This window comes from Chelmon rostratus, chromosome 2 (assembly GCF_017976325.1).
Source record: "Chelmon rostratus isolate fCheRos1 chromosome 2, fCheRos1.pri, whole genome shotgun sequence".
Taxonomy (NCBI): Eukaryota; Metazoa; Chordata; class Actinopteri; order Chaetodontiformes; family Chaetodontidae; genus Chelmon; species Chelmon rostratus.
The window spans coordinates 18,696,367-18,723,731 of record NC_055659.1 but is presented as its reverse complement, the minus strand read 5'-3'; the positions used below and the strand labels follow the sequence as shown (position 1 = coordinate 18,723,731).

Sequence of the window (27,365 nt, the reverse complement as noted above, 5' to 3'; positions counted from 1 at the left end):
GACCAGTTACATGGTAGTGTTGAAAAAGGACAAAAAAACAAAGCATGCTTGTTGTTAATTTGTAGATTTTTAAATAATTATCCTTTTTTTTTTTAATTTTGCAGGGACACTGCACTTGTTACCTGAATCTGTACATACCTGTTGATAGAAATTTCAAAGATAAATAAATGAGTTTGATACAAAAACAGTTCTTGCTCATTGGCCGAGTCAGATAAATTGCACTGTTTTGTTTGTATGGGCTCTTAGCAACACTGGCAGCATTACTCACCAGATTTTTCATGGGCAAGAAAGAGGTCATAGGGAGGATTTCCTACACTGCAAATGGCTGGGGTTGCCATGGCGCCTCAAAAGTTTTCTCTTGCGAACAACTCAATGCAGGACAGACTGGCCCTTCATCATAGTGAACGTTAAATATTTATCTCTCCTCTTTATGTGGGAATGTTGAGCCACTTTTCTGGTGACAGGGAATTGAAATCAGAAAGGCAACGTCACTGCTGGCATTGTGTCTTGTTTATTGTAGAAAATCTTACATTTTCACATAAAAGAATCGGGACCCAGAGTGACATCACATGACTTCTCAGACCAGTGTCTCGTGAGATAATGGATGTGTTTAGGAACATTTAAGAGCACCGAACACGCCAGCAAAGTTGACTGGTTGTTTCAGCAGAAAGTGCACACTCCCATCATCATATTACATATTGCTGAATGTTTTAAGACACATAATCCAACACACATGTTAGAGAGAAAAACAGAAGGCCTCCCTTGATTTCTTCCTGAGATCATACAAACGCTTACATAATTCTCGGAGTCACAAAACACACACAAGAACTAAGCCTCGCAAACATCAGCCCGCTGCGGAGGGCGGGAGTAGCTTGGTTAAAATCCAGTGAAATAAAATCAATTCCCACTCGAGTGTCTTTTTGAATAGTAGGTGATGATTCACAATGAGCGGCTGCTGTTGAGGTTGCCTGGCTGCCCTGGAGTGGAACCAGGCCCCCGCTGTAGACCTCTTAGTGCCTGCTGCCCCCTGATGGTCGACCCCTAGCATTGCATCCAGCGCTCCCTCTTGCTCAGCGGGTATCCTCTGTCGACTGTCAGCAGCTCATTCACACGCCAGTAATCGTCTCCCTTAAAGAAGAAGATCTTGCCGTTGGTCCAGGTCAAGGCGGCGTCCACGCTGGACGGCACTCCGGTGAAGAGCGTGGAGAGCGGTTTGGGGTAGAGAGTTAGGTCGGTGTACTTCAGCTCATCCCACTGCCAGTGCTCTGAACCCTACACAAGCAGACAGCAAAGAGGTGTGATAAAAACTGAGGATCTGGACCGGTATGGTCGGGTCTTCATGTTTTGATCATGGATACCTTGATAAAGACCAGCTTCTTGTTCTTCTCCAGGTACAAGGCTGCATCGATGTTTGGAGGGATCCGTTTGACCTGTTTCGGGTAGCCATAGTCCAGCACGAGCATGGTATACCTCCACACTTTATCGCCTGAAACAGTACAAACATTCAGTTCTGGACTCATGGCTGGAGAACAGAAGGTACATGTACACATGACAAGTACTGGACCACAACTGTACCTTTAAAGAAGTAGGTCTTGTTGGTTCTTTGTGAGTGCACGGCAGCACTCAGGTGTCCGGGGAGTTCTCTCCACAGCCTGTCAATTGTTATTGGTTTGTTGTGTCCCAGGTCAGAGATGGTCCACACGTAATTGCCACTGAAAGCAAAGGTCTTCCTGAACGGACCTGGTGAAACATACAATGAGCTACTGAACTCGTTGTGACACATTTTGTGGTCCTTAAAAACCAGCATCTTTGTGTGATGCTGCAGCAAATATGGATATGTTGCTGCCCATTCAGAAAGATTTATGTGACCACCTTGCCCTCACAAAATAAAATTTAAACCTGTCATGAAGACGGTCTTGAAGCCAACAAATCGCCATTGCAAAAACTTGATTTTTCACCTGCCACAGGTGATTTGACCTCTGTGGAGCTCCACTGGTTGTTTTAACATTTTCCATTGAAAACCCACAGGGAATAGACATCATAATGTAAACTGGCAGCATCTGTGGCCTGCATGAAAGGTCTGAAAATGTCGCATTTTGAGATGTCGTCAGACCTTTACTGCAGGCCATAAATGCTGCAGATTTGAGTTCACATTATTTTGTCGACTACCCCTGCATCCAGCGCCTTGTGGTGTGGCCTAAGGTAAAGTCAGACTACACTGCAGACAGGTGGGGCTCTTCTAAAAGCAGCTAATCTTTACCTTACCTAACATGATGGCATCCAGTGTGGCGGTGCAGGGGTCAGGGACGCTCTCACTTTCATGGCTGCTCTCTGTGGGGAGCACACCGCCTGGGGTTGGACTGGCTAACGGGCTGGACATGCGTTTGCCTGTCATACAGAGAAGTTACACTTATCATGATGATTGCTTGCTGAGCTTATTTTGAAATCTGAAAACCATGAATGATGTAGGTTCAACTTAAATAGTCAGACTTTTCCACGTATACAGGTTAGATACCTTGTGCATCAAAGCTTGATGGGGAAATAAACAGTATCAGTGACAGATACATCAGAGATAAGCTACAATCAAACACCACAAACAAGACTAGTATTATTTCCTTTCCCACTGTCCTTACAGGACATATAAGCTCTTTAGAGTCTTCTAGGATGGCAGTGAGATGAAAGCATCATTAGAAGATTCACAGTATACCTGTTATCATATCTGTGGGTCAATAGAACTAACCTAACCCTAACCCCCATACCCCTAACCCCAACCCACATGAAGTGGGTTAGGGTTAGGGGTTAGAGTGGGTTAGAGTGGCCTCCTTGACGCACTCACCATATAAGGCCTGGATGCCTTTGATGTCATCTGAATGCAGCTTGAAGTTGGCACGGTAACCAGAGTAGACCGGAGCCATCAGAGCGTTTCTGAACTGAGAGTGACCCAGGCCGAGGGCGTGGCCGATTTCATGGGCAGCCACAATACGCAGATTAGTACCATAATATGATCCCTCAGTCCAGAACTCGTCCTCGTCGAAATGGACAATACCAGATTCTGGTGACTCAGCATGAGCCAGTACCTGACCTGCAAGTGGTACGAACAAACATAAGCGTTTCAGGGGACAGTAGGTCCAATGGTAGTTTGTGTTTCACAGTGTAACAATACAGCCAAAGAAAAAACTTACCACGGCCATCAAATGGGGTAGAGCAGTAGCCATCTTTCTTATGGAAGGCGATTTTTATGTCCGCTCTGCCATGGTGGACCTCTCTGAAGGTCAGAGGAGCCACATCGCTCCAGTACCTGAAGGCAGAGTGGACCGCCATCGTGACGAGTGTCTTCTTCATGTCAGGCGTGTAGTTGTAGATGCGGTAGGTCAGATGTTTCTTTCTCCAACGACCTGCAAGAGGAGAATCTTCTTTATATTTGCTCTGGATAATGTTTGGAGAACATCTTTACACAGAGCGAGGACTGTGGAGTTTATCCCCTGTCACGACTCTGGAGGTCCAGTATGAGCAGGACTGATTACAGCAAGAAAAACCTGTTTCAGTGTTGATAAACGCATCTGACGATTGTTTTAAGACTTTACCAGCCGCCTTTCCACGTTTCCGCTGAAGAATCACGTTAGAAAAGGTTGATGTAAAAGGCAAAATTAAAAAAAAATTGTTTCTACACTCACTTAAGGTGGTTTTTACCTTTTCTGAAAAAGTGAAGAGAGATGGAAACACCTCTTCTAAACAAGTTTTGAAGCAGTAAACATTTAACTCACATGACATATGCCAGAAGAAGAAGAAGAAGAAGAAGAAGAAGAAGAAGAAGAAGAAGAAGAAGAAGAAGAAGATGAAGGAAAAGAAGAAAAAGAAAAATAAGGATAAGAAGAATCTGTTTCTGCAGATTAAAGCATCTCCTCATGGCTCCACACTGATCTGATGTAACCTTTCTCACATTAATACACGAAACAAAATGTTGAGTTTCCATTTTGTTTTCTATATTTTTTTTCACCATCTGAAGTTCGACTGATGCTCTTTAATTACGTCCCCTCGTTGTGCCTTTTCTTCTGTAGGGTTTGGGGTTTTTCTTATTTGGTTCAAATTTACGACGCATTTGGATGGAAACCAGTTAGTGATTCATAGCCTTGTACTGAATTTTGTGATTCATGACCTTTATAGTCTCATCCAGCGTACATTCTGTCTGCCCTCCAGGATCAGAAACGGAACAATAAAAGCATTCAGTCGGCCGGTCTGCTAAGAAAACAGAGTAATGTGGAACTTCACATCATTCTGTAGTTTCCTGGTTGTTTTGTTTTTGACATCACACAGACAGGATCACATCTAATAATCTGAAGACAAAGTACAACACTTTTAACACACACATTTGGACAGTGTAGTTGACAGACCTTCAAAGTGCATGCAAAGCAAACACACTTGCTGACAGTTTCGACTCACCCATCACTCTGAATTTCTGAAATTTCTTGTTGAAGGGGTCCTCCATGCCACAGCGCGGCTGTCTCATCACATCCAGCGTGGCCTCATCTAATTCTCCAGTAGATGGCAGGTCGTTCACCCTCTGGAAAACCCTGGAGACAGAACAAATGTCCGCAAACTGAATTGGCAATACAAATCACTTCCTCTCCCACCGTATCCACCGTTCCAACAGAGCTTGTGCTAAGGCATTATCTCGCTGTCAGTAGCGACCTGTGTTTCCCCTGGAGAGGGCACACAAAGGCACAGGTCTGTTTTACCTGAGAGCGTCAATGAGCTCCACCAGGTAATGGGGGTCTTGTGGATCAGCAGGGTCATTCAGGTAGCCGTACCGCCTCAAATAGGCCTGCGAATGCAGAGGCAGACAACAGCTCTCACACACTTAAAAACAGCATGTCCATACGGTGTATACACTCACTGTTCAGATGAGCATCTTGTGAATTTATGTTTGAACAGATTACAAAGCAAACGACCATCTTACCTTTGCTTCATTTAATTCTGTCCACTCCACCACAGCACAAAGTGCTCCGCTGAGGTTCAGCAGCAGCAGCAGCAGCAGGCCTGTGTAGTCCATGTTCAAGTTCTCATTGAGGGTTTCTGTCCCAGAAATCCAGAGCTGATGATCGGAGCCCGAGAAGCTCTCAGCGGAGTCCCACAGCAGATTCTGTTTGCTCTCCAAGCGCTCCGGCAGTTTTTAACTCGGCCCGGCGCATGAGTCAGCCCTGTGGCTACGATGATCCATCTCTGAAGAATGAGGATTACAAGAGCAGCCAGCCAGTTGACTTCAGTCCATCACGTCTGCTGTAAGGCTGCACAGCTGTTCAGAGAGGATGTGGAGCTGCACATTGGTCCTCACACTCCACCAATTTATAGGGCCGCGCTACTGTTTAATTGTCTGAAAAGAGGTAATTCACCCTGAATAAAACAAGCACTATAACACTCCCACATCAATCCTTCAGGGTCAACGCCGTGTTGTTGTTCAGCTATGAGTCTAAACCACAGACGGCTTCTTTGCCCTCCACATTCCTGTCATCCTCACACCCGTCTGAGACAAATATTTGTGTTTACGATTCAAACGCAAATTGATTCGTTATTGGGCCTGTGCTGAACAAAGGGTAGATCACATACAGGGTTGCTATTACATGTCGTCAATAACAGCTAAATGTCTTTTTGTGTAAAACAGTTGTGATCTGAAGGGTTTCAAGGCACCACTCCATGTTTCAAGCACAAACAGAATTTCGACCACACCACCGACATAAAAACACAGGTTTGTGAAATCGCTCCTGACAGACGCTTTAATGCACCAACACCAGGCAACACCTGAATCTAAGCTGTTTCTAAGAAGTTTTCTGACTATTTTATTTCCAGGCAAAACATGTCAAATATGTTTGACGTGAGTATTTCATGAACATGAACTTTGCATATTCTTAATTATTAAAGGCAAATTAATAATATCTTATAGATTAGCAATGATTCGAATATTCATGTGGAACAACAACGCCAAGTCAATAGAGATGGGTCTTTAAACACGTCTGTTTCTTTTTGATTCTGGCATATAGTGACTTGAAAACTCTTGCATATAAGCTTCAGCTTTCTTTAAAATATGACAACGCTTGGTGGTCCAGGCTTTTAATTGGGGTGTCTGTGTAGATATACCCTTTTTTTACTATTACTGTTTTGCCTTAGTTTGCAGCTGTGTAGATTTTATACAAACCTTGTCTACAGAATCTGTAGTTATTTATTTGTGGATGACAGAAGGTTGAAGTTGTCTTCTAAAACTCTCACAGGAGAAAGGAGATGTAAAACTTGGGGACATTTGTGCAGTATCTTTACAGAACTTAGGACAGCATCACAGCAGACTTTTGATAATGGAGCTAGTATAAATGTTATAGAGTTAGCTGACTAGACAGCTGGTCTCCAGATGTCAGTGCATGGTGGATGGTTGGCATTCAGAGGTGCCTTACAGACTTAAAGCGGAGACAACATGCTAACCTTCAGGGTTTGTCTTCGTACGCCAACAGTGTCTGATGGGCTGGAGACAAAATCCCAGCAACAGACGGCAATAGGATTTGCTAATTAGCATTAGGTTAAGAATTACTCATGCAGACAACTTAGGCACAGCTTTATCTTGCGTTTTCCTTTGATAATTTTCCCAGAAAGTCCTCTGACAGATATATTCATCCAGTCCACATGCTGCACATTCCTCACTGCATCACAACTTACCACACAGAGAAATTAAGCCAGAGCTTTAGTGCCCTGGTTTGCATTTACCACCAATGTGACACAAGTCTCTGTATTTGCTGACCTGGAGAGGAGTAAAACTAACAGTCAGCTTCATCTGCTTCCTATCTACTGTATACCATCATTGTTGTGACAGCATCGTTATTGCAGACAGTGGAAATAAAGGAACAGAAAGAAGGAAGAGGCAAGACGAGGGAGTACGGTGCAGGCTATTTTGGATGTGGCTGCTTTTGATATATGTCATTTCTTCTGCTGACTTTACTTTTCATTGCTTTCTGTCAGTCTTCCTCTCACTCACTCACTTTGTGAGTAGTGCATGGTTGCACTCCACTGCACACATACTCATAGCAGCATCAGGTGTGTGAAAGCAACAGAATACATCAATTCTCCCAGCAGAACCAAATAAAAATGTGTTTTCTTTGCATCTTTGACGCAATTCTGCTTACCGCAATTTTAGTCATTTATGACTCAGAGACAGATCAGAATGAAATGTTAGTAACAACCACGATTACCAAACAACCTCCCTGCTAGGTCAGTAGCCTCCACATACTAATAAACACACACGAGTCCCCCTGCATTTATCATGCATGGAAACAGCGTGCAGAAGAACATCTTCATCTGTTTAATCCTATTGAGGGAATAAGGTCAGGCCAGCGTAGTTTCAGACTACCTTTTCTGTATATTAACAATTCTGTTGCTTTCTGTTACATGTCAGATCATCTCCTCTTTTCATTTACGTGTTCTTTATTTCCTCTTGGTCACTTTCCTGCCAGCTGCAACATCTTTTTTCAGGATGCTGTCTGAGTCACTTCACATCCTGCTTCCTGTTACCACATTTAGGAACCACTAAGCAAAAGGTGTAAAATTAGAGCTCTTTATTCATCATCTCATTCATCATCCTCAACGATAATGTACATTTTACACGGAACATAGTGTAATCCAAAGTGCTGATCACAGGGCTGCATGTCCGGAATTGCAGATTTGACAGATTCAGTTGTCAATATGACTCACATATATTAATAATACCACATATTTCCATTTACCACCATTAAAAGCAAAAATTTCTTTTGGAGAAGCTGTGCAGTCATTCCAGTTCAAACAAGGAGTTCTAAAAACGGAGGATATTATATATATAGGATATATCTAAAAATCCATCTCTCTTTGTAAGGAGTCAACACCCAACCGTCTTTCTCTAAATCCTCAATCCATTTTACACTCACCTATATGCCAGGAGCACAGAGACACCTGGCAACCATCGGGTAAAACATGTGGTCAAGAGGCACCCTGACCTCCCCAATGTGTAGTGTTGTGGCATACACACAGCTAACTTTAGCTAGATCTCCACAGGGAGGTGTGGTACTTCATACCTATTTTCAAACAGTGGGGGGCAGGCCCACAAACTGAATGGCAGACAGAGGGTCACAGTTCACCTCTGATTTGCAAACTAAAAACAAGCATTGATGATCTAAGCCACTGACAGCTGCTCCCAGAAAAAGTCCTATTATCTTCTAACGTCAAAGGTTATCAATCAGCAAAGCCAGAGCTGCAGATTAACAAATGCTAGCAATGCTTCAGTTGATTTCAGCAACTTCATTCCAGTGAACACTCAATGCAACTGTAGTAGCCTTCATTTAAAGTAATTGCTTCATAATAAACTTAATATTCCTCTACATTTCAATAAGCTTTCATAATATTATTTAAAACTAGGTTTTTAAATGATGCATGTTAAGTAATTCAACCCTTTTCATACACTGTGCGTACATCTGCAACATCGAGAGTGTCTGTTCTGATTACAAAAATAAATGTTTTCTTTTCAACAGAGTAAACTGAATCACATGTTCACTGAAGACCAGTGGCTCATCACTAGATAAAACTGGACGTGTTTTGGTTTGGTCATTTACAGCCTTTAGCTTTGTTTCAGCTGTGTATCGCTGAAACTCTTTCAAATCTCACAGGCAACATGATTGCATAAATACTTCAAGGCTGTGCATTAAAAAAAACTGCTGTATTAGTTCTTATACCTCAAAATGTTGTGCTATGTCTCTATAACACTGTTCACTTCTCCTGCTGAGTGACTGCATGTAAAACAATGTCCACTCTTTGATGACTCTGTTTCAGCCGTGAACCTTTTGGATTCTGAATGTGGATCAAACCACTGAGTCTATTCCTCGCTCTCATCCTCTCTGATCTTCACCTTCACTCTGTGCCAGGCGTTACTCAGCACACCCCTCAGGTTCCAGATGGGAGGAACTGAGTCTGGCTGCATGTTGTAACTGTTGTCAACCGCCTTGCAAACTATCTCCAGCTCCTGAGCCTCAGGAGGAAGAGGAGCCGTCACCTCCCAAAGCTTCCACGCCCAGGCTCGTCCCGGTGGGGGCGAGGGTTCAGGCACTTGTCCTTTCTCGCTGCCCTTTAGCTGGGCTACCTGCCACGTCTTTCCTCCATCCAGAGAGACATCTACACGTACCACCTCTCTGCCACCGCCACTCCAGGCGTAACCCTTCACCGTCACCTCCTCAACGCTGCGATCGACCACAGTGCCGTCTGCAGGCGTGGTGATAGCTGACTGAATGGGCAGCTCTTGGATGGCCGGAGCAGACTTGAAGTCCACTGTGTCCCAGTCCGTCCCAGGGGAGAAGCCCTTGTAGTCGTTCTGCTGCCAGTGGCTGCTGCTCTCCTCTGCACTCACTATGATCTTTCCCAGCCACTTAACGTTACGTGCACCCACAGTTCCTGGTACCACAACGCGGACAGGGTAGCCGTGGTCGGCAGGGAGATCTTCGCCGTTCATTTCGTAAGCGAGCAGCACGTCACCTTCCTCGCTAACTGCCTTGTTTAAAGGGATGGAGGCACCGTAGGTAGTCCCCGTCACGTCTTTGTCTAGTCCTTCAAACTGAACATGATGAGCCCATTGGGCCACATCTGGCCCATAGCCAGCAGCCAGGAGCACATCCCTGAGCCTCGCACCGCTCCATGTAGCATTACTGATGGCAGCGATGCCCCAGTTCAGTCCTTTCACCTGCTTGACCTTATTCATCTCAGAGCGCCGGTTACCGGCACACTGCAGCGTGGCGGTGACGGTGTGTTTGGGGAATTTATTCTTCAACTCTTCTAAAGACAGCGTCAGCACTCCTCCATGTAGTCCCTCCACGTGCAGCTGATAAGAAGCCGGGTCCACCTGTGGAACTGGCAGGTGGTTTCTTTTGAAGAAGATTGCAGACGGGGTGATGTAGCTGTCGGACAGGATTTCAGGGGGCGGCTCAGCGTTGAACGGCTTGAGGCTGTTGATGTGCAGGACGGGGTGACGCTTAGGGTCCGAAGAGTAGGGGTCAGAAGATTGAACGGTCTGTTGCTTCTTAAGGTCTTCTGCACTCAGCTCGCCAACCTTGTATTAACCACAGACACAAAGGCTTTATTAGACCACATGGGGCTAACTCAATGCAACAAACTATCACATGTGCACTTTTCTGTTCATCAAAGAACAGATTTGTAGGTTAACCCAGGATCAACTGTACAATGTGTGTGTGTGTGTGTGTGTGTGTGTGTGTGTGTGTGTGTATAAAAAAAAAAGACATGAACAAATCAGCAAACATTTTTCTCACTGACCACTTGAGGGAGTGCCAGTATTTATCCTACAGCTGTTAACTTTTCCTTGGTAAACAGTTTGCAGCAGCAGATCTTTTCACATGTGTCTATGGGGTTCAAGTGGAAGACGGGCCAAACAAAAGATAAGTTCAGTTCATTTAAGGATAAAATGACTTCTCCTGCTAAACAGCTGCCTTAGGCTCACATTAAACAAGTTTCTATTTCTCAGGGGAAATAATACAAAAAAGGCAATTTACTGAAGCTTGACACAGCCTTCCATAACTCTGACACTTCAATAAATTAAAAGAGATTAACAGAATGAAAATATATAATCATTCATTTGAAGGGAAAACTAAACGTTGTTACATATATTCTCTCACAGTCTCTTGGTTCACAGTCTTTCAGACCGGTTCTTTATTGATATCTTATTGGTTCTTTTTCATTGGTAAATAATTGCTTTTTCAAAAAATACATTCAGAACAGGATATAATTAATTTAGATTTTAACCAGAACAAAATTATTCTTGACGAGCAACTGTAATGTTTACAGCAGCAGTCATCCTGTAAGCTCAATAATCAATAATATCACCTTGACAACAAATCCAAAATGTAATAAATAATATTCCTGACATCACAATACTGAGTGAAGTTTGGACAGAATGCAGAATACAAACCTCAGACAGTATCAGTCTGAATCACTGCCTGCAGGTACCGGGTCAACGGAGGAGGAGGAGCTGGTTTATCTCAGCCAGCAGAAAAGTTTGTAAGAACTTGTCAAGTTTTAAGCTACGTGGCAAACAAAGCTAAACAGTTAGACTACACACAGACAGCTTTTGTTATAGCTTTTTGTAACAATTCACTATTAGCTGAGCTACAGCATCGTGCTTGAATAAAACATAGCAGCAGAGGATGAGAGACCGCCAACAGAGACATGTTTGTGCTTGTTTAACAGGTATGTTGATTATGTATTGACTTTTTATTCACAAAGGCTTTATTGCATATATGGAGTGTAGTTGGAGGAGCTCAGCCCCAACACAGAGAGGAGATGCTGCTGCGTGATTCTAAATTACACCAAAATGTTAAAAAGTTTAACATTAAAACAGATTTACATATAAAAAAAAAAAACAACTGCTAATGTCAGATCACAGGTTTTAGTACATGATTTCTCTCTCTCGCTCCCTCCAGCATTGTGCCGGAGTCCGTAATGTCTGCAATAGAATGAATAGCATTCACTGTTTTCCAAGAATGTTGAACTAAAGGGTGCAAATTAATTGTGGAACTGTAACACTATGTTGGTGAAGGCTTGCAGTATGGGGATTTTTGTCATTTAACCTGTAATTAGACAGGGAATCTCATTAAGATGTGGTTAGTGGCAAACCCTGTCTTGTAATATATATTGGGTTTTGGTTTTGTAGCTTCACCATAGGTTTTAGCGGTTATGTTGAAATTGTACTCACTGAGGTAATTATTAGCTCTTGGAACATGGCAACATTGCTGAAGCTAGGTCGAGGGAATAAATACAGCAGGTATGCAGCACTAAACACAGTTTATTTTTTATCTCAATCCTGATTTTAGAGCAGGGGTGGGGAACCTCTCGTTTTGGGTCTTTTACATCCTGTGAGAGCATTTGACCCAGCCAGCAAGGGAATTCATTAATACAAAAAAACAATTACTTTTTTTCAGCAATAAAGAAAATAACATAAAATAGGTTAATCTTTTTGGAAACAAGTAGGAAACAAGGCACTGTGTCTACATTAGCTTGTGGGAATGTGCTTGCAGCCATGAAAAAAGCCAATCTCAAGAGTCATATAGCTACAAACATGCTACACTGGATAAACTGCAAGGACAAATGCGCTTGGATGAAGCTAACGCTCTCTAGTGGAGTTTGGTTGTCAGACAAGACCACATTCTGACAGAGACAGTGTTCTGCAGTTTTGTCATGAGTGAGCTAATCACTACGAAGCTGAAACCTCATTCAGACAGACAATTTGTGAAGGAGTGCCTTGTTGCTGCTGCGGAGCTGCGAGCATCGGACAAAGTTAATTGTTCCAGAGTTTCTGTTTGTCTGGATTAATTCATAGAGATGAAGGAAAACCTGACGTGGAAACTCAGTGATAGCACGTGTGTGAATTGACCTTAATGGTGGACATTAAGTACCTCTCAGAGCTCCAGCAGCTTCTCAGCTCTCTGCTTTCAAATGTGAAATCATGTGAAGTGAAATTAAATCTGTGGTTAGTGGAAAGCGGAAACACTGCATTTTCGTACTCTGCAAGAGCAAAAGCCTGCTGTGACATCTGAATATGCTCCTGAGTGTGCAAACTAAGCAAAAGTAAACTGATATTCCTGACAACCTACAATGAAAATCATTAAGCTACAAAGCAACGACGCACTACTGAGAGCAGCTCTTTTCAAAACTGACTCCTCCAAAGACCTAATTCCACCCTGATACAATTGCAAAGCTCAGGTGCGAGTTAGCTCACCTTATATTCTGAGAGGATTTCCAGCACATGTTCCTGGTTGTGCACAGCATACAGCGCCCAAAAGGGTTCAAGGTCTCCTCCTGCCGCCAACAAGATTTTATCCCCACCAGGATGCATGGCCACAAACTCAGTGATGTCATAAACTCCACCTTTGTAAGTGACCCACACACCATCTGCCATAGAGCGATGACTGGTCACCTCTTCCTGGGTGAAGACGGGAAGAGCTGAGGTCTTCTCTATGGTCTGCACTGTGATGGTGTCCGCCTGCTCAGCCTGCATCGTAGAAAAGAGACACCCGTTTTGTGATCCATCAAAAAGGACATTTAAAAGAGAAGAAGGCTAGAAACCAGGAGTTCACTGTTGCTGAAATGTTATTTGAATTCTTCTGTCATCACTCTGTAATTGCATTTAAGATATAAGTTCCAGTCCTTCCACCAGCCCATACTGCTGTGTCAAAGTGCTGTGAAAGGTCAAACAATCGTTTGAATTTTCCTATCACTTGGCAAAGACAGAAAAAACAAATGGGAAGCTTTTGACTGAAGCAGATTCATGATTCAGACATAACATCACTAGTATGACCACTGCTACTAGTGCACAAATGGTTGTACTACAACTACCAATAAAACCAGCTACAAAGTCTTGAAACTGCACTGCTGCTTGCGGTGGTTAATGTTTTCTCACTGTGCATGTGAGAGCCTGGTGGATCCGTAAACATCATGCACATGTCTGAGTAGATGGAAGACATGTTTTCCCTTACACTGATTTTTAAAAAATGAATCTGTCCATCACACTGAGGTGCAACAAACTCTGCAGTTAATGAGTGGTTTAAAATACACGTAATGACACAAAACACAAATTAAATGCATTCTTCTCAGCTCAAGACGTGTATGTGTGGTGAGTCACATGAAATGTAGGAGTGAGAATTGACAATGAGCTGACATTGCAATCCGGTCACTGCCCTCCCTGTAAATAGCCCATAAAGACCATAAAAGGGTGTGAATGAGAGGGAAAGCTGCAAATCCTCTATTTCTAAATCAAATTATGTTTAAATAATCGAGTACATTTAGAATTAAGGTTGTAACATATACTGTACATTTCTGCTGTGCTGCTCTAGATCAACACTTAGTATGAAAAATAATGTCAAAAGTCTATCACAACTTCAAATTACAGCCATGTCTTAACAGTTAAAAAAAAAAAAAAAAAACTGTCTTGTAACTGACATAATTCAGCCTTGGCATAACAACAGCAAATTAAACATTTACTGCCTTTACAGATCTTATCTCCTCCTAACCTTATGGTGGTGGAGGCCATAAGCCAGCACAGCTCCAGAACCAGCCAGCAGTCCTGCCAGGGCATGTCTCCAGCTGGGACTGTGAGCACGCCGGTACGATCTCTGGTCCTCACTGCCGCTGCTGCTCCACAGACGAGCTGCACACGATGCCATGGCAGGTGCCATATGAGGCCTATGAAATGAACAAAAGTTGAATGTAACTTTTGTACACATGAAGCCAAGCTCATTAGGTCATTTGTTGTTCACAAAAATGTAACAGAATTTTTTTTACAAATCAAATGACCTTACTAAAACACTGCTGGAGCTGCCCTTTTTAGCATGCATCATTAAACCGAGACATTTGACTGGGTGGAGGTCAGACAGGACAAAACGTAACCACTCTGTCAGTGGCAAGCCAAGTAAATGCCAGCACATAAAACACCCAGAGCAATTAGTGTGACGAATGGCCATTTTGTTACAGTACGTACCTTTGAGCGGTCAGAGGGCCAAATCGAGTCAGGCTGTGGCAGCGTCTGAAAAGCAGCATTGCACTGATGTTCTGGGAAGAAAAGTAATTTCACAGTGAAACAACACATAACATCTTGCAAACAGCAGATGCCTGTGAACAAGTTAGTGAAAGTTCAAAATACTGTGTCTTTCTTCTGCCAAGCAGACTGTGAATGAACACAATTCTGGAAAGTTAAAGGCTGCGCACACCAGCAGTATATGATACGCTTCAAAACACCTACATCCATTTATTTCCATGTAAGCTCTCAAATGCGGCTTCGCCTGCCAGCCAGCCAGAATTAAAGGATAGAAACGTGTCTGGTTTGTCAAAAGCAATGGTTACTAAATTTACTACATTTTTTGGCTTGAGACCCCTTAAAATGAAGCCATGTATACAAGTACACTGAAGTTGAATGCACAGTCAGTTTGACTAGAGGAATATGCAAATTGAACAAATTAAGATTAATCTCTTTAACAGATATCTGCATATGAACACACAATCTGTAGCCCGAGTAGTACTGACCAATCACCGCTATCCATCGGCTATCAACTGATGATGAATTGTCTTTTTTGCATCCTTTTTATAATTTATCTGCACACATATGCAGATGTCTGTCTGTAGAGTTTAGCTGAAATGTCATCTGGACCTAATTCAAGTTGCTAGGTGGTTGGAATGGTTGTAAACCATGACCAGTACACGGAAGAAAAGGGTTTGTCCTGGATATCTGTTATCAAGATATCCACTGGGTACACCTGAAGCACTGGCCGTTGCCACCTGAGGTTAAAATGTTGTCAGATGATAGCTGATGGATTCTGAGAATGAGTTCAGATTAGCTTGCAATGTCCTGTAACAGTCCTGCTGAAAACAGGTTTTGTCAGTGGTGGGTAAGGACAGAGTGACTATAGCATGTAGTTGGTAAAGTCAACCATGCGACTGTGTGTGTGATTATTTTACATGAAGGCTATGTACAGTCTAACACAGGTCAGGTCACCAAACCTCACTCTGCATAGCCAACATGTGTTCCTCTTAAGATCACCAATTGAACCTTTAAACCCTTCAACTCCTACTGAATTGACCAACCAGGAGTTGCTTCAACCTTCAAAGGGAGCCAACCAGGTCAGGGGGAGTGAACAGAGGAGGAGGAAGCTTCAGCTCCCCCAAAACACAAAAATGTACAGCTGTAGTAAACACTGGCCTTTTGTCCAGCTTTAAGAAACTGACTGAACTTATCACCAGTTGATTGGAAAATGTCATTTAACAGGACTTTGTCTTCTTCTGTTGACAGCACCATGACATTTCGACAATAAGGGAGAAAGTTATGACTTAATAACGACCTCAGCCTGAATGGAGAAAGGAGCCAAATGTCTGCAGCCTTTAGAAAACATCCTTGGGTAGGGCTGTTCGGTGAGGAAAGACCTGTGACTGACTAGATGGAAAGATAAAGTACACAGACCTCGCTGGAACGTCTGACCAAAATCACATGATAAAACTTTGCTGGGTTAAAACAAAGTTGAATTACTGTGTTGAGAAAACAAAGTGTTGTTAATTGTATGGTGAAAAAAAAAATCCTAATTTACAGGTCACACTTATAACGACAGGTAGCGTGGAGGAAGTCTGCGCCATCAATCAATTACACCTGTCTTATCACTATCAGCGGTGGTCATTTAGATTACTCTGAGTTATCTTAATCCTGCCGTCACAGTGACAGCACGCCGGCCAGCAGCCAGAGGAGAGCTACCTGAACTCTGAGGGGTTAGAGGGTTAAATAGTCATCTCCTACTGTTCTTTTAAAATAAATGATACTGTAGAGCTATGAAGCCACATGTTATTATAGCTTCATTAACATCTTACTCAAAAACTATGCTGGAATAATTCACCAGCTAACAAAACGTCACAGTAAAACCTGAATAGGGATCTTCACAATTGACAATGTTGCTTTTGAGGCTCTTTAACATGTAAAAAACAGATGACACATACTCATAAAACGGTAAATTGTGCAGCCCCCTAATCTGAGTCATGCTGTCAACACTTAAATAGCCTTTGTTCAGCTTAATTAAAACGTGACTTCTGTAAACCATCTGTGGCTACAAACCTGCCCAGGCGCTGCAGTTATAAATTAGCCAGGATGACTGTTCCCAGGTAGTGTTACTGAGCAATAACAGGCTCTCCAAACAGCAGCCACAGCCTGCCTTCTGTCCCGAACATGCATGATGCTGGATGCACCAGGTAGAGCTGAAAAGTCTGAATTAAATAACTTTACAATTTACGCTAATTCATTACGTTACTGTAAAACTAGAAACAGAACTTGCTGTAGATACAAGACTAATGTCCTGTGATTAGCAGTATCCTCTGTGGTGCAGTAACTTGAAGTGAACAGCGAAGTTTATTAAAACACCGAAAAATCGCCCGAGAGTCTCGCGAGGGAAAGAAATAACTAGAAAAAACTAAAAATAACAACTTCCTTCATTAACATACTCCACGTTAGCTAAAAATGACAGCGAAGGCAGCGCCAAGGTAAACACATTTAACTTAAAGTAGTCAGCTCAAATAGTGAATCTTAACGTTAAACAGCGGAACGTTGGGCTGTCGAGCCTCGACACTCGAATAATTCCACGTTGCTAACGTTAAATCTGACGATGCAGCCCTTCATCACCATCATCACCATCATCATCCTCGCGGCTAACTTAGCTAACACTCAGGTTAGCAAGTCATAGCCAGCCTACACGTCCGACTCCACGCATTCATTCAGAGCCGTTCATTAATTAAAGAAACGTTCATGATATTTTCTGCTAGTAGTAAGTACTCACTCCCGGTGTGTCCTCCGCCTGCTTGCCTTCGGATGCTCTCCACCGCGTGCAACGACCGAACAAACGAGTGGACGTCGCGCGGCTCTGAAACGTTACACACACACCGACCGAGCGGCGTTCAAGACCGCTTGTACAGTTCGTGGTTATTCCTACGTCTCCATGTGGCCAACAGAGATGGCCACCTCAAGCCTCTCTGCAGCGCAGGCGAAGCAAATGTGTTACACACCCAAAATAATTAGGTGAAAGGTCGTTAACAACTATTTGGATGAGTTGCGCTTCAGTGTATTCTTAGAGGAATTAATTAATGTTTGGGTGTTGATAAATCTTGTACTGAGACTTGCAGCTCCTTCTACTAACAACGTTTGGGTTGCCAGGTTGTGAAAATTCCCTTTGACTAATTGGATCACTTGAGAACTCACCGTCAGGAAAAGGGGCTGCAAAACATCTGGAACAAAATCAAATATCCAGTCGTTTATTAACACGCTGCATTTTTACCAAATACAAAGGACAAAAACTGGCCAAAGGGATTTTTTTTCACAATCTGACTAGCAAGCAACCCAAAATTTGTTCTTATTAAAGCCTCATGATAAATGAAGATTTACTAAATGACTTGTTGACCATCCATAAGGCCATTAGATACAACTTACACACCATAAATCAAAGATGACTTATTAGAAAGTGGTAGCAGGGGGAGAGCAGGGCATTTTATCACACTTTGTGCTTTCACTTCAGTTTTTTTGTCTCACTGCGTCAGAATCCCTCATCGTCCACATTGAATTTAAGAACAAAGATGTATAATCTTTAGATTTTGACTTCTCTCTTTAATATAGAGAGTTGTAGAAAATTAAATGGTTAAGTGCAGACTGTGCATTTGTGACAGGATGCCCCATCACCCTGTAAGTTGTAACACTGTGCTGGGTAAATCATCACAGTCTATTTTTCTGAAAAATATTGAAAGAAGTGTTGATAACCAGATAGACCACTCAATACACACATGCAAAAACATCAGTCAGGTGAAAAATAGAAAAAGCTGTTGTGAATATGACTTCTCATGTAAAGAAACATTTTTTTTATTCATTTGTTGAAGTCAAAGTAGAACGAGTCTTTCTGGCTGGCTTCCCCAGCAGGAGTCAACAAGGAAACATTATTGTCCCAGTCAGCTGCAGGCACATAAAGTAGCCAGGTGTGTGTGGACAGGTCTCTAAAATTATTTTTCAAGTCACTGGTCAGTTGTGGGGGTGCAGATTAAAGGACCACAGATTTGGACTCATTGAGCCAGAGGAAGTTTTGTGACATCCAGTATTTGATATCAAAGAGACAAACACGGAAAATTTGTTTATGATGTTACTAGTCAGCAGAATGTAAAGTTGTGTGTTGTCCGCATAACAGTAGAAATTAATGTTATACCTCCAGATTATCTGACCCAAAGTAAGCAAATAAAGGCACATAGAAAATAACACAGGACCAATAATTGACCCCTGGGTAACACCACATGAGAGGTGGGCCGGGGATGAGAGGAATTCTCCCGTTACAACAGAGAAATCAGAGAGGTAAGAGCCAAGCCAGGCAAGAGCAGTATCCTCAATACAGTAATTACAGTACTCGACACAGTTGTTAAGGTGATTTATGAGGATAGCGTGGTTGACTGTATCAAATACAGAACTCAAATCGAGCAGAACTGAAACTGAACAAGCCCCAAAAATCAGTAAGTCATTGGTAACCTTGTTCAGGGCTGTTTCTGTGCAGTGCTGGGCCCTGAATCCTGATATTCTCAAAAATACTACTGTTATATGTGCATGAGACTGAGAGGTAAGAGACAACTCCATTACCAAACCAACATACCCTTAAAGGACTGCCGTAGTGATTTATTGATGTTACAATCTCAGACAGTGGCCCTTTAAATAAATCTATACTGTAATCACAGCTGAAGAGGAAGAGATACAGACAGAATTCCACATCTTGACGACATTTCACACTCAAGCTGCCGTGGTTCCCCGGGCCTCTGTCAGTAACACCGACGTATCAGACACCAGCAGAACCAACAAGACATTCACAGGAACACCACAAATTCACTTCAAATAAAACTAACATGTCACACTAAACCAGCAGGACCACAGTTCTTCAGTTTCCTCTCTTTCAGTGCAACATTTAGGCAATGTTTGAATGTAACTAATTTATTCCCATGTTATGCCACATACTTTTCACTCCACTACATCTATCTTACAGCTTTAGTTAGTTGCTTTTCAGGTTGAGAGTTAACCAGCTTATGAAATAAAACATGTTGAAGATTAAACCAGTGGTTCGGCTTGTGACCCCTTATGAAAAAAGTGTGCAGCTGTGTTTCTTTGTCACAGTTCCACCAAACAGCCACTTACCATCTAAACTTCTCATGTGGTTTCTTTTAAGAAATGCTTTGAGGCCCAAAGATTTGTCTGGTAACCCCTCTGAGGGGCCCAGCCCATAGACTGGGAACCTGGACTAAACTAGCTGACTGTATACAAAGTAGTTAAAACTAGCTCCTCTTCAGTACAGTCAAGTGCTGCTTACACATGAATGCATCACTGTTAACAATCTACTTGTGTCAGACATAATACTAGTCACAGGAGACATTTTACTGTGAAACTACTTTTACTTTTGATACATTAAGTCAATTTAGCTAATAATACTTCTGTACTTTAAATAAGAATTTGAATCTTTGAGTCAGGCATTTACAGCAGAAAAGCCACTAACCTGAAATGCTACATATTTGAGAAGCACAATATTAAATAAGAAGTGTACTCTACGGATTTGACCACAGTTGTGCAGAATGTGGCTCGGGGTTGTCTGTTTCCGTTGTTTAAACTTTGCCAGTGTGAGCTATGCCACGTTTGGGGAATCCAGTGAAAACATAACCTGTAGCCCACATTGAGTTTCTGTGACTACAACAGATCCACCGGACCGTACTGTCTGTGTTTTGACGACAATATTTCCAACATCCCTGGTATTTATTTTACATGTGCCCTTATGAAGCTGAACAGTAAAATGCATTGTTGTGGTAATTATATATATAGATAACACGTTATTTTTAGCTGTGCATGTTGTTCAGTATACTTTTGGTGCTGTGACGATCTCATGACAAGCGCAGTAGGTGGATGAACCAGATCATCCTGTTGATCATTGAAACACTTGAAAAAAACTTGAGCTCAAAGCTGAGGAACAGATCTGATATTTCCACACATAAAAAATGCAACAACCAGGCCACAGCCAAACTTTACACCTTCAATACATATTTGTTTAAGAGTAACAGCACGCAGCTGGGTGCAGTCTGTTCACATATTAGAGCTGTGCATGCCACACAGACACTTCTGTCATGAATGCCATAAAGATAAGATGGTGTTTAGATGTGCCCTGAGATAGGTGATCAGTATTTCAGCCTGACCTCGTAACTGATGTGAACAAAAGAAGCCATCTATTGCAGAATTTGTTTAATATTTGCTACTGTAAGCAAACCCTGAAACATACGTATATGTGCATAGTACAACTTGGAATATCACCCTTGTTTGTCACCACTGGGCTCTCTAGCACCATCTGTTGGCAAAGTGTATAAACCACACTGCAGCAATAAACATTTAAGATCTTTTAACAATTATTACTTGTCATTGATTTAAATATTAAATGTCCATTCAAGTTAATTTATCAACTTTTGTTTGATAGGCACTTTGAAAAACTGATTTAAGCAGGTGCTGTAAAGATTTACTTACATCCTACTAAAATTTTCCCTCACATTGGTAGTTCTGCCCAACCCTTTTCATAAGCGACAGAGTTCTGAACATTTCAACCTAGTGTGACTTTACTTGAGTGTCTGACCCCAAAAACATATTAGAGAAAAATCATCAAGTCTTTCCCTTATTATTTTCCCATTCAGCTTGATAACACAGTGACCTATTTACAGCCAACTTCTCTAGTTTAGTGAAATCTTTTCAAAATAATGTATTAGCTGATGCATCAATATTAACTACATTTGACGTTTGTCAGGTGAGGTGAGGTCAAAGAGCCTTAAAGCCAATTTGATTACAGGATACATGAGCACTGAATGTATTCAGTTTCACTAGTCTATTGATGCATTGCTGGTCTATAGTGAAATAATTAAGAACTTGCAAATGTGAGCCATCCAAGAGGTGAATTTCTCCTTATTTTTAGTGTTGGAATTAGCACTCACTAGTGCTCTGTGGTCAAGCTATTAAAAATATCCATGTTGTTCCCATTTGCAGTTGTTACTATTTTCTGAAAGTAAATGTGGAAAAACATCTCACAGCGCACAAAGATTCTCATATCAAAGACATACGATGAAAGATCTGGGCCACAGATAACAAGGCGAATGATACCACACCTCGATGAGTGCAGATCACTCAGTGATTTAAAGCCCCATGAGGCAAACTGTGATTTGTGATCTTGGGCAATATAAATAAAAAATGATTTCTAACTCCTTGTTAGCTGAATAGATGTGAGAATCCTTCCCAAATGCAGGATGTGTTGTTTCTCACAGCACATCTTGTTGTTAATATCAACAGAACTTCAGAACATCCCGTATACAAGTTTAATATTTTGAAAAAGCTTTACTACAGAATTTAAATACAATATTCTGAAAAATCTGAAAAACAAAGTTCTATCATGAGTGTCTACATGACAACATGGACAATGTCCAAACAAGTACAACCCGCTACTACACTGTTACAGGATTTAGCTGTAGTCTGTTTAAAATTCACATTTCAGGTTAACATGGCTGTCTGATTCGTGGTAGCACTGCTGTGCTTCACGTGAAGAACTGTTGGACACAGACGGACTGACTGGACCCGGCACGTCCTGTGTGTTCACTCTTCAGCTGGGTGGCTGACATTCACTGCTGTGCCATCTTGGCTGCTTCCGCTTTTATTAGCGAGATGAGTTCCAGGTTAATTAGAAACACAAAGCGAAGACCTGCAATCTGAACAAACAGATACAGTATGTTAAAATGTCTCACCTCGTACCACTCAAATGTATCAGGTGGTTCAATCTGAGTAATGCACAGCTTGGCTGACAGCCTCCACACACCTCCACCACTGAGTTGTTGTTGAGTTTCCACTTGTTGCCCGACAGGACCGGTCGGCCATCTATGTAGATGGGTCGTCTGCCCTCATTGGCGATGAAGAAGTCTCCATTATTCTTCAGTTTAATAATTCCTGTAGACATCAACACATGTGATGACTAAGCGTGTCATAATTCTCCAAAACCATGATTCTCTTTCTGTGTTAAGGCCACGATTCAATTTCCGGTTGAACCTTATTTTTCTTCCAACACTGAAAGCTATGCCATTGGCATTGCATTGTTAGGCTATCTAGTCTTGATTTGTAAAGATCAACAGATCAATGATTTAAAACTGTCCATTACATTTTAAAATTGGGGAGGGGGGGCACCACACTAAGGCCATACAGCCAAATTTAAATAATTTATTTCAAATGCAATAATAATTTATTTCAAACTAACTTCTGAAGACAAAAACAAACAAAAGAAGTCACTAAATAGCCGAAGGGTACTCTAAAGGACTGTCCCGCGTTTGCTTTGTGTTTCACTATTTGAAGTAAAATGACAGAGCTGCTGTAAGGCTGCCTTGAGACAGGAATTGTTGGCAGGGTTCCCCTTTTGACACGTGTGAGACAAAAAATAAAGAAGCTCTTGTAGTTTCACTGGTTTCTATTGTACTCTTTCTATTCTCCCAGCTGATGCCAGGTGCGAATAGCAAAATTACTTTAAAACACGTTACATTGCAGCCTGACAATGTCCAAGTGTATTCACCTTGTTTTCTTGATATTTTCCAGGCAGGTCCCTCTAGCGATAGATCTACATCTATTGGTTTGTCTTTGGTGGCCCTGCCCAATGTAATCTGTGTGAACACAAATAATATTTGTCATCATACAGAAAATCAAGTTTCAGAGAAAAGACTGTTTCTATCAATTTTCTTCTCACAAACATGAAACCAACTTGTTCCTTTTTGCAGTGTATTATATATTTTTCACCTCTCGTGATCTCATGAGGTAGCGCACCATTCGTCCTCGTAACGCTGCCAGCGTCTGGTTGTCAAAGTCAGGCATGCTCATCCCTGGTGACCCAACACACACAAACACATCTGAGTTCCACCAAACTGGATTCCAAAAAACAGACATATCTATGAACGCCATCTGCTTGTGCCTGGTGAGTGAAGGTTTATATACCTGTGATACTGTCGACAAGGACCTGCCAACGAGGCAACTCCTGCTCCAACTGTCTGATCTCTCTTTTCTGGTGACGATCAGAAATCATGAGCTCTGGAAGGGAAGACGAAGGTCCAGGTCATACAGAGACAACAATTCTATCAGGACATTTTAATTTCAGGCAATGAGCCATGGACATTTTATAGCAGTGATAACAAACTACTGTACTAACATGTAAAAATTAAAAGTAAACCTGACTTTGACTTCAACTTTGTCATTCGGCATATCGTCAAGCAACAAAGCTTCACTCTCAATTCACAAGGTACTGTACATGACCTAACACATGCTGTGCACGATGAATTATGCTCAGCTTGTATATTCATAATCCAGTTTCTTACCATGTTCTAACACCTCATCTCTACTTTCCCTGTGTGAAGACAAAGAAAAAATGATCAGTGTTGAAAATGTTTGGACACACACTTAAGCGAGAAGATAGAAAATACATTTTATCAAAACAAAAAGATGAGATAAATAATGAAGAGTGTCTCACTTTAACTTTACATCATCCACCATCTGCTCAGCATCAGAGAAGTTGAGGACCTGGTCGCCTTTAGGGAGTGGCTGGACTGTAACACACAATCAAAGCCACTTTAAGAAAACACCCAGGGTTTCCTCATATGTCACACTGAAAAGGCTCACATACTCTTTTCCCCAACTTTTTACAATATATTTGCCCAAATAAAAACAAAATAAATCCCTAAAAGCTTTGACATTTTATTGGAATAAATGTGTTGGCAATTCAACATACCACTCTGGTCATCCAGCAGGTAGTACTGCTTTAGCAGCTGCCAGTGCACCAGCAGGCTCTTGGGAGTGCGAGATGGGTGAAAGACACCGGGCTGTTTGCTCAGAAGCTCCTGGAACACGTCTAGTTTGGGCTGACTTGTCTGTTCAATGACAAACACAATTAAAACCTCTTCTGAAGACTGCAGATGCCGGGCGATGTCAAATGTGTTCATTTAAGAAGCATGTAATGAGCTGGATAAACAAAAAGTTGCATGAATTTAATTCTCAACCATTATACTGATAAATTCAAGATGATTAGATTCCTAGATTTTATGTTAAATTCTTTTACTACAACAGTGAAAGGTGACAGTTTCACTTACTGAACCAATTTTAGCCAGCAGTGCCTCCTCAGGCTGACTGAAGAGGGCTTTGCTTTGGATTGCTGCAATTGCTTCTGGGTGAAGCTGACGCATGGCCTGCCATGCCAGCCTGAACACAGAGAATTTGGTCATCGTTTAAATAGGTAACTAATATAAACATTTGGACAGGAAGGTAGGTGCAAGTTGAGTCTCTTACTTTGAGATGACAGGATCGTAGAGGAGAGCGTACCACCTCTCTTTAATTTCTCGCAATGTGAAACGGCAGCTGAACTTGACCCCCAAATGAACAGAGGTTAGATCTGTGGTCTAGAAACATATACAGACTCATTAGAACATACAGAGTCATACAAACAAAATTAGTTACATCAATTCTTAAACATTTTCCATCCCTTTGGACAATGACTCACCTGCAAGACTGCATTTATCAGTAGCAGGTCATCAGTGGGTTTCCATCGTCCCAAGTCTTTAGTAATATGTAGGGGCTGCTTGCTTTTCTTGACTCTTTTCGTGATGGGTGCAGGGTTTATTACCATGGCAAGAGGCGGTGTGAGAGCAGTTCCTGATTTTGTCACCTGACAGAGTCACACGAGGTCATAAAAATATCCATCAAACCTATGTGAGCTCATCATCTTTGATATGAGACCCTCAAAGAACCTGTGGTCTACCTTTTTCTTCTCACTGGATGAAGGTTCACTCCCTGAACAGCGGACAGGCTCTATGACAGGAGGGCCTTTGACTCTGCTGGATGACTTCACGAGACTGCTCTCCACCAGCTCATCATCGAACTTCTTCCTCTTTATTGACCTGAGGAATGTATACAGTAATTGCTTACACAAACAATACAGAATGTCGTCCTGATAATACACTGATTATACAGATGGAATAATGCAACATGCAAGAGGATAAGTCAAACCTGGAGGAACTTCTGCGTTTGGGAACACCACTACCGAACGCTTGTGTTGCCGTTCTTTTCACATCTTTCACTCCGAGTGACTCTTCATCTTCCGACCGACTCTGAGCACCGGCTACTGCCATCGGTGCACCGACCACAGGGTCACCAGCTTGCATCTGTTCAGCCACAACATGAAGCACATCAGGCAATAATGCAGACAGATCAGAGGAACAGAACTAATGCGATGGTGAGACTAGACATCCTTTCCGTTCCTCACTTTATTAAACCTTGAGCTTCACAGAGCTGCAGTGTCCAGGGAGCAGAAGATTTACCTTATTCCAAGTTGCACACAATTATTGCAATCCAAGAGCAGTTTAATATTTTTTAAAGGATTAACTGGCTGCAAAGGTTGTGCTAATTATGAGGTGAACGGGAAGTCTGTGGGCTTTCAGAACATTTTACTTTGACGAACAGTATTCATTGCTTTCTAATGGGCAAATAAATTCACATAATTGACATAAATTCATGTCAATCCTTGATAGAACATCCCAACAACATCTTGCAGCTTTGCGTAAGCTAAAATGTAAACATAGCGTAAAAGTTATAACCACAAGGATTACGTCTCAGATGAAAGTAATTCATTCACAATGTTACTTTGGAACACTGTGAGACCCATATTCAAGGAGGTTATCTAACGTTATGTTTTTGTTTATGGGAGTCTGGGGGGATTGACTGGCTAATCAATTTAGCGATGCCTTTGTTTACATGTCATGTTAGCTACAGAGCCTCACCTAATTCCTTTAACATGTAATACTTAGCATGAAACCAATAGCTGCGGCGAGCAACACAGTTAATCTTGCAAATAGTGCACTAAAGTCTGTTTAGCTAGCCACCGTAACTGTATCAAAATATTGCTAGTTTACGTTGGCTAGCTAGACTTAGCTTAGCTAACACATCGTTCTTAACGAAAGCCAATGTTAGTTCATTAGCGAGCTAGCTAACTATTACAGTTAGCTATGATGTCTTGTGACTCACCTTCTCTCGTTAATTTACTTCGGTGTGGTATCTGATCCGTGAACTGGAGTCTGTGTAGTCTATTTATGCCTTTTATAAACACCTCGTTAGCTAGCTACATGGCTAACTGGCTACATGAATTTGACGTATGCCTGTTAGCATTAGCTACTCTGTTAGTCTGTTTTCTTCCTGCGAGGTTTTATTGCGGTTGGCAAACGGCTTTATGGAGCATTACTGCCCCCCTCTGGACAGCGTGTACAGGCCTGGATCATGTTAAGAAACAGTTCGTTGCCTGGATAGTTTACAGCTGACTAAATTCATTTACACAGGACCTTAGTATTTATATACCTGAGGAAATTGTCCCTTCTCTGGGTTGCTTTCCAATGTTATTTATTTCCTGATTTATTTCCCTGCCCCTGACAGTACTAGTACTACAACTACCTGTTCTGCTACTAGATTCAAGATTCAAGAGTCTTTATTGTCATTGAACATGTCAATGAAATTTTCATTGCAACCCCCATGTTAGGAACAGATAGTAAGAAAGATAAGAAGATTAGAAAGAATCAAATTAAGATAACTACAATAAAATTAAATAAAAATGCAGTAAAAATATTTGTAAAAGCAATTAAGAATATAACAGAATGAAAATATACTACCACTACTGCTATTACAACTATTCGTCCCAGTTCAAAGGTCAGGAACTGTCAACGCTGCCTTGACT

General features: G+C 41.9%; 3 protein-coding genes across 4 annotated transcripts; all 3 read right to left on the bottom strand.

Moving 5' to 3' along the window:
• Positions 1-530: 530 nt before the first annotated feature.
• Positions 531-5,111, bottom strand: mmp19 (matrix metallopeptidase 19). Its single transcript, XM_041952174.1, has 9 exons — positions 4,958-5,111; positions 4,737-4,822; positions 4,441-4,571; positions 3,183-3,395; positions 2,837-3,082; positions 2,266-2,388; positions 1,576-1,740; positions 1,359-1,486; positions 531-1,272 (listed from the first exon to the last, which is right to left on the bottom strand). The coding sequence occupies exons 1-9, from the start codon at positions 5,048-5,050 to the stop codon at positions 1,042-1,044; spliced, it is 1,416 nt and encodes a 471-aa protein (XP_041808108.1). The 5' UTR covers positions 5,051-5,111; the 3' UTR covers positions 531-1,041.
• Positions 5,112-7,602: 2,491 nt separating this feature from the next.
• Positions 7,603-17,477, bottom strand: suox (sulfite oxidase). 2 transcript variants are annotated; one of them, XM_041956626.1, is made up of 5 exons: positions 17,367-17,477; positions 14,540-14,610; positions 14,073-14,244; positions 12,782-13,054; positions 7,603-10,102 (listed from the first exon to the last, which is right to left on the bottom strand). In XM_041956626.1, exons 2-5 carry the CDS (start codon positions 14,596-14,598, stop codon positions 8,879-8,881), a joined length of 1,728 nt encoding a protein of 575 aa, XP_041812560.1. In that variant the 5' UTR covers positions 14,599-14,610; positions 17,367-17,477; the 3' UTR covers positions 7,603-8,878. The 2 variants fall into 2 exon arrangements, with proteins under 2 accessions (XP_041812560.1, XP_041812568.1); XM_041956634.1 differs by lacking the exon at positions 17,367-17,477 and adding an exon at positions 16,652-16,934.
• Positions 17,478-21,946: 4,469 nt separating this feature from the next.
• Positions 21,947-26,822, bottom strand: mcrs1 (microspherule protein 1). Its single transcript, XM_041956125.1, has 14 exons — positions 26,666-26,822; positions 25,652-25,806; positions 25,404-25,542; positions 25,146-25,310; positions 24,935-25,044; positions 24,739-24,847; positions 24,381-24,519; positions 24,123-24,198; positions 23,971-23,999; positions 23,594-23,686; positions 23,399-23,481; positions 23,178-23,265; positions 22,437-22,564; positions 21,947-22,329 (listed from the first exon to the last, which is right to left on the bottom strand). The coding sequence occupies exons 2-14, from the start codon at positions 25,804-25,806 to the stop codon at positions 22,243-22,245; spliced, it is 1,401 nt and encodes a 466-aa protein (XP_041812059.1). The 5' UTR covers positions 26,666-26,822; the 3' UTR covers positions 21,947-22,242.
• Between the last annotated feature and the right edge of the window lie 543 nt (positions 26,823-27,365).

What these genes read in the sequence shown, in the direction of transcription:
- mcrs1 (XM_041956125.1), bottom strand. Translation starts at nt 25,806, where the DNA reads ATGCAAGCTGGTGACCCTGTGGTCGGTGCACCGATGGCAGTAGCCGGT. An exon ending in AAACGCAGAAGTTCCTCCAG is followed by an intron (nt 25,543 to 25,651) that starts GTTTGACTTATC and finishes TACATTCCTCAG; the next exon opens with GTCAATAAAGAGGAAGAAGT. An exon ending in GAAAATATCAAGAAAACAAG is followed by an intron (nt 22,565 to 23,177) that starts GTGAATACACTT and finishes TGATGTCTACAG; the next exon opens with GAATTATTAAACTGAAGAAT.
- suox (XM_041956626.1), bottom strand. Translation starts at nt 14,598, where the DNA reads ATGCTGCTTTTCAGACGCTGCCACAGCCTGACTCGATTTGGCCCTCTG. An exon ending in ATGGCCTCCACCACCATAAG is followed by an intron (nt 13,055 to 14,072) that starts GTTAGGAGGAGA and finishes TCTACGATGCAG; the next exon opens with GCTGAGCAGGCGGACACCAT. An exon ending in AAATCCTCTCAGAATATAAG is followed by an intron (nt 10,103 to 12,781) that starts GTGAGCTAACTC and finishes GGTTAATACAAG; the next exon opens with GTTGGCGAGCTGAGTGCAGA.
- mmp19 (XM_041952174.1), bottom strand. Translation starts at nt 5,050, where the DNA reads ATGGACTACACAGGCCTGCTGCTGCTGCTGCTGCTGAACCTCAGCGGA. An exon ending in CAGAATTAAATGAAGCAAAG is followed by an intron (nt 4,823 to 4,957) that starts GTAAGATGGTCG and finishes CTGCATTCGCAG; the next exon opens with GCCTATTTGAGGCGGTACGG. An exon ending in GAGCTCATTGACGCTCTCAG is followed by an intron (nt 4,572 to 4,736) that starts GTAAAACAGACC and finishes TTCTGTCTCCAG; the next exon opens with GGTTTTCCAGAGGGTGAACG.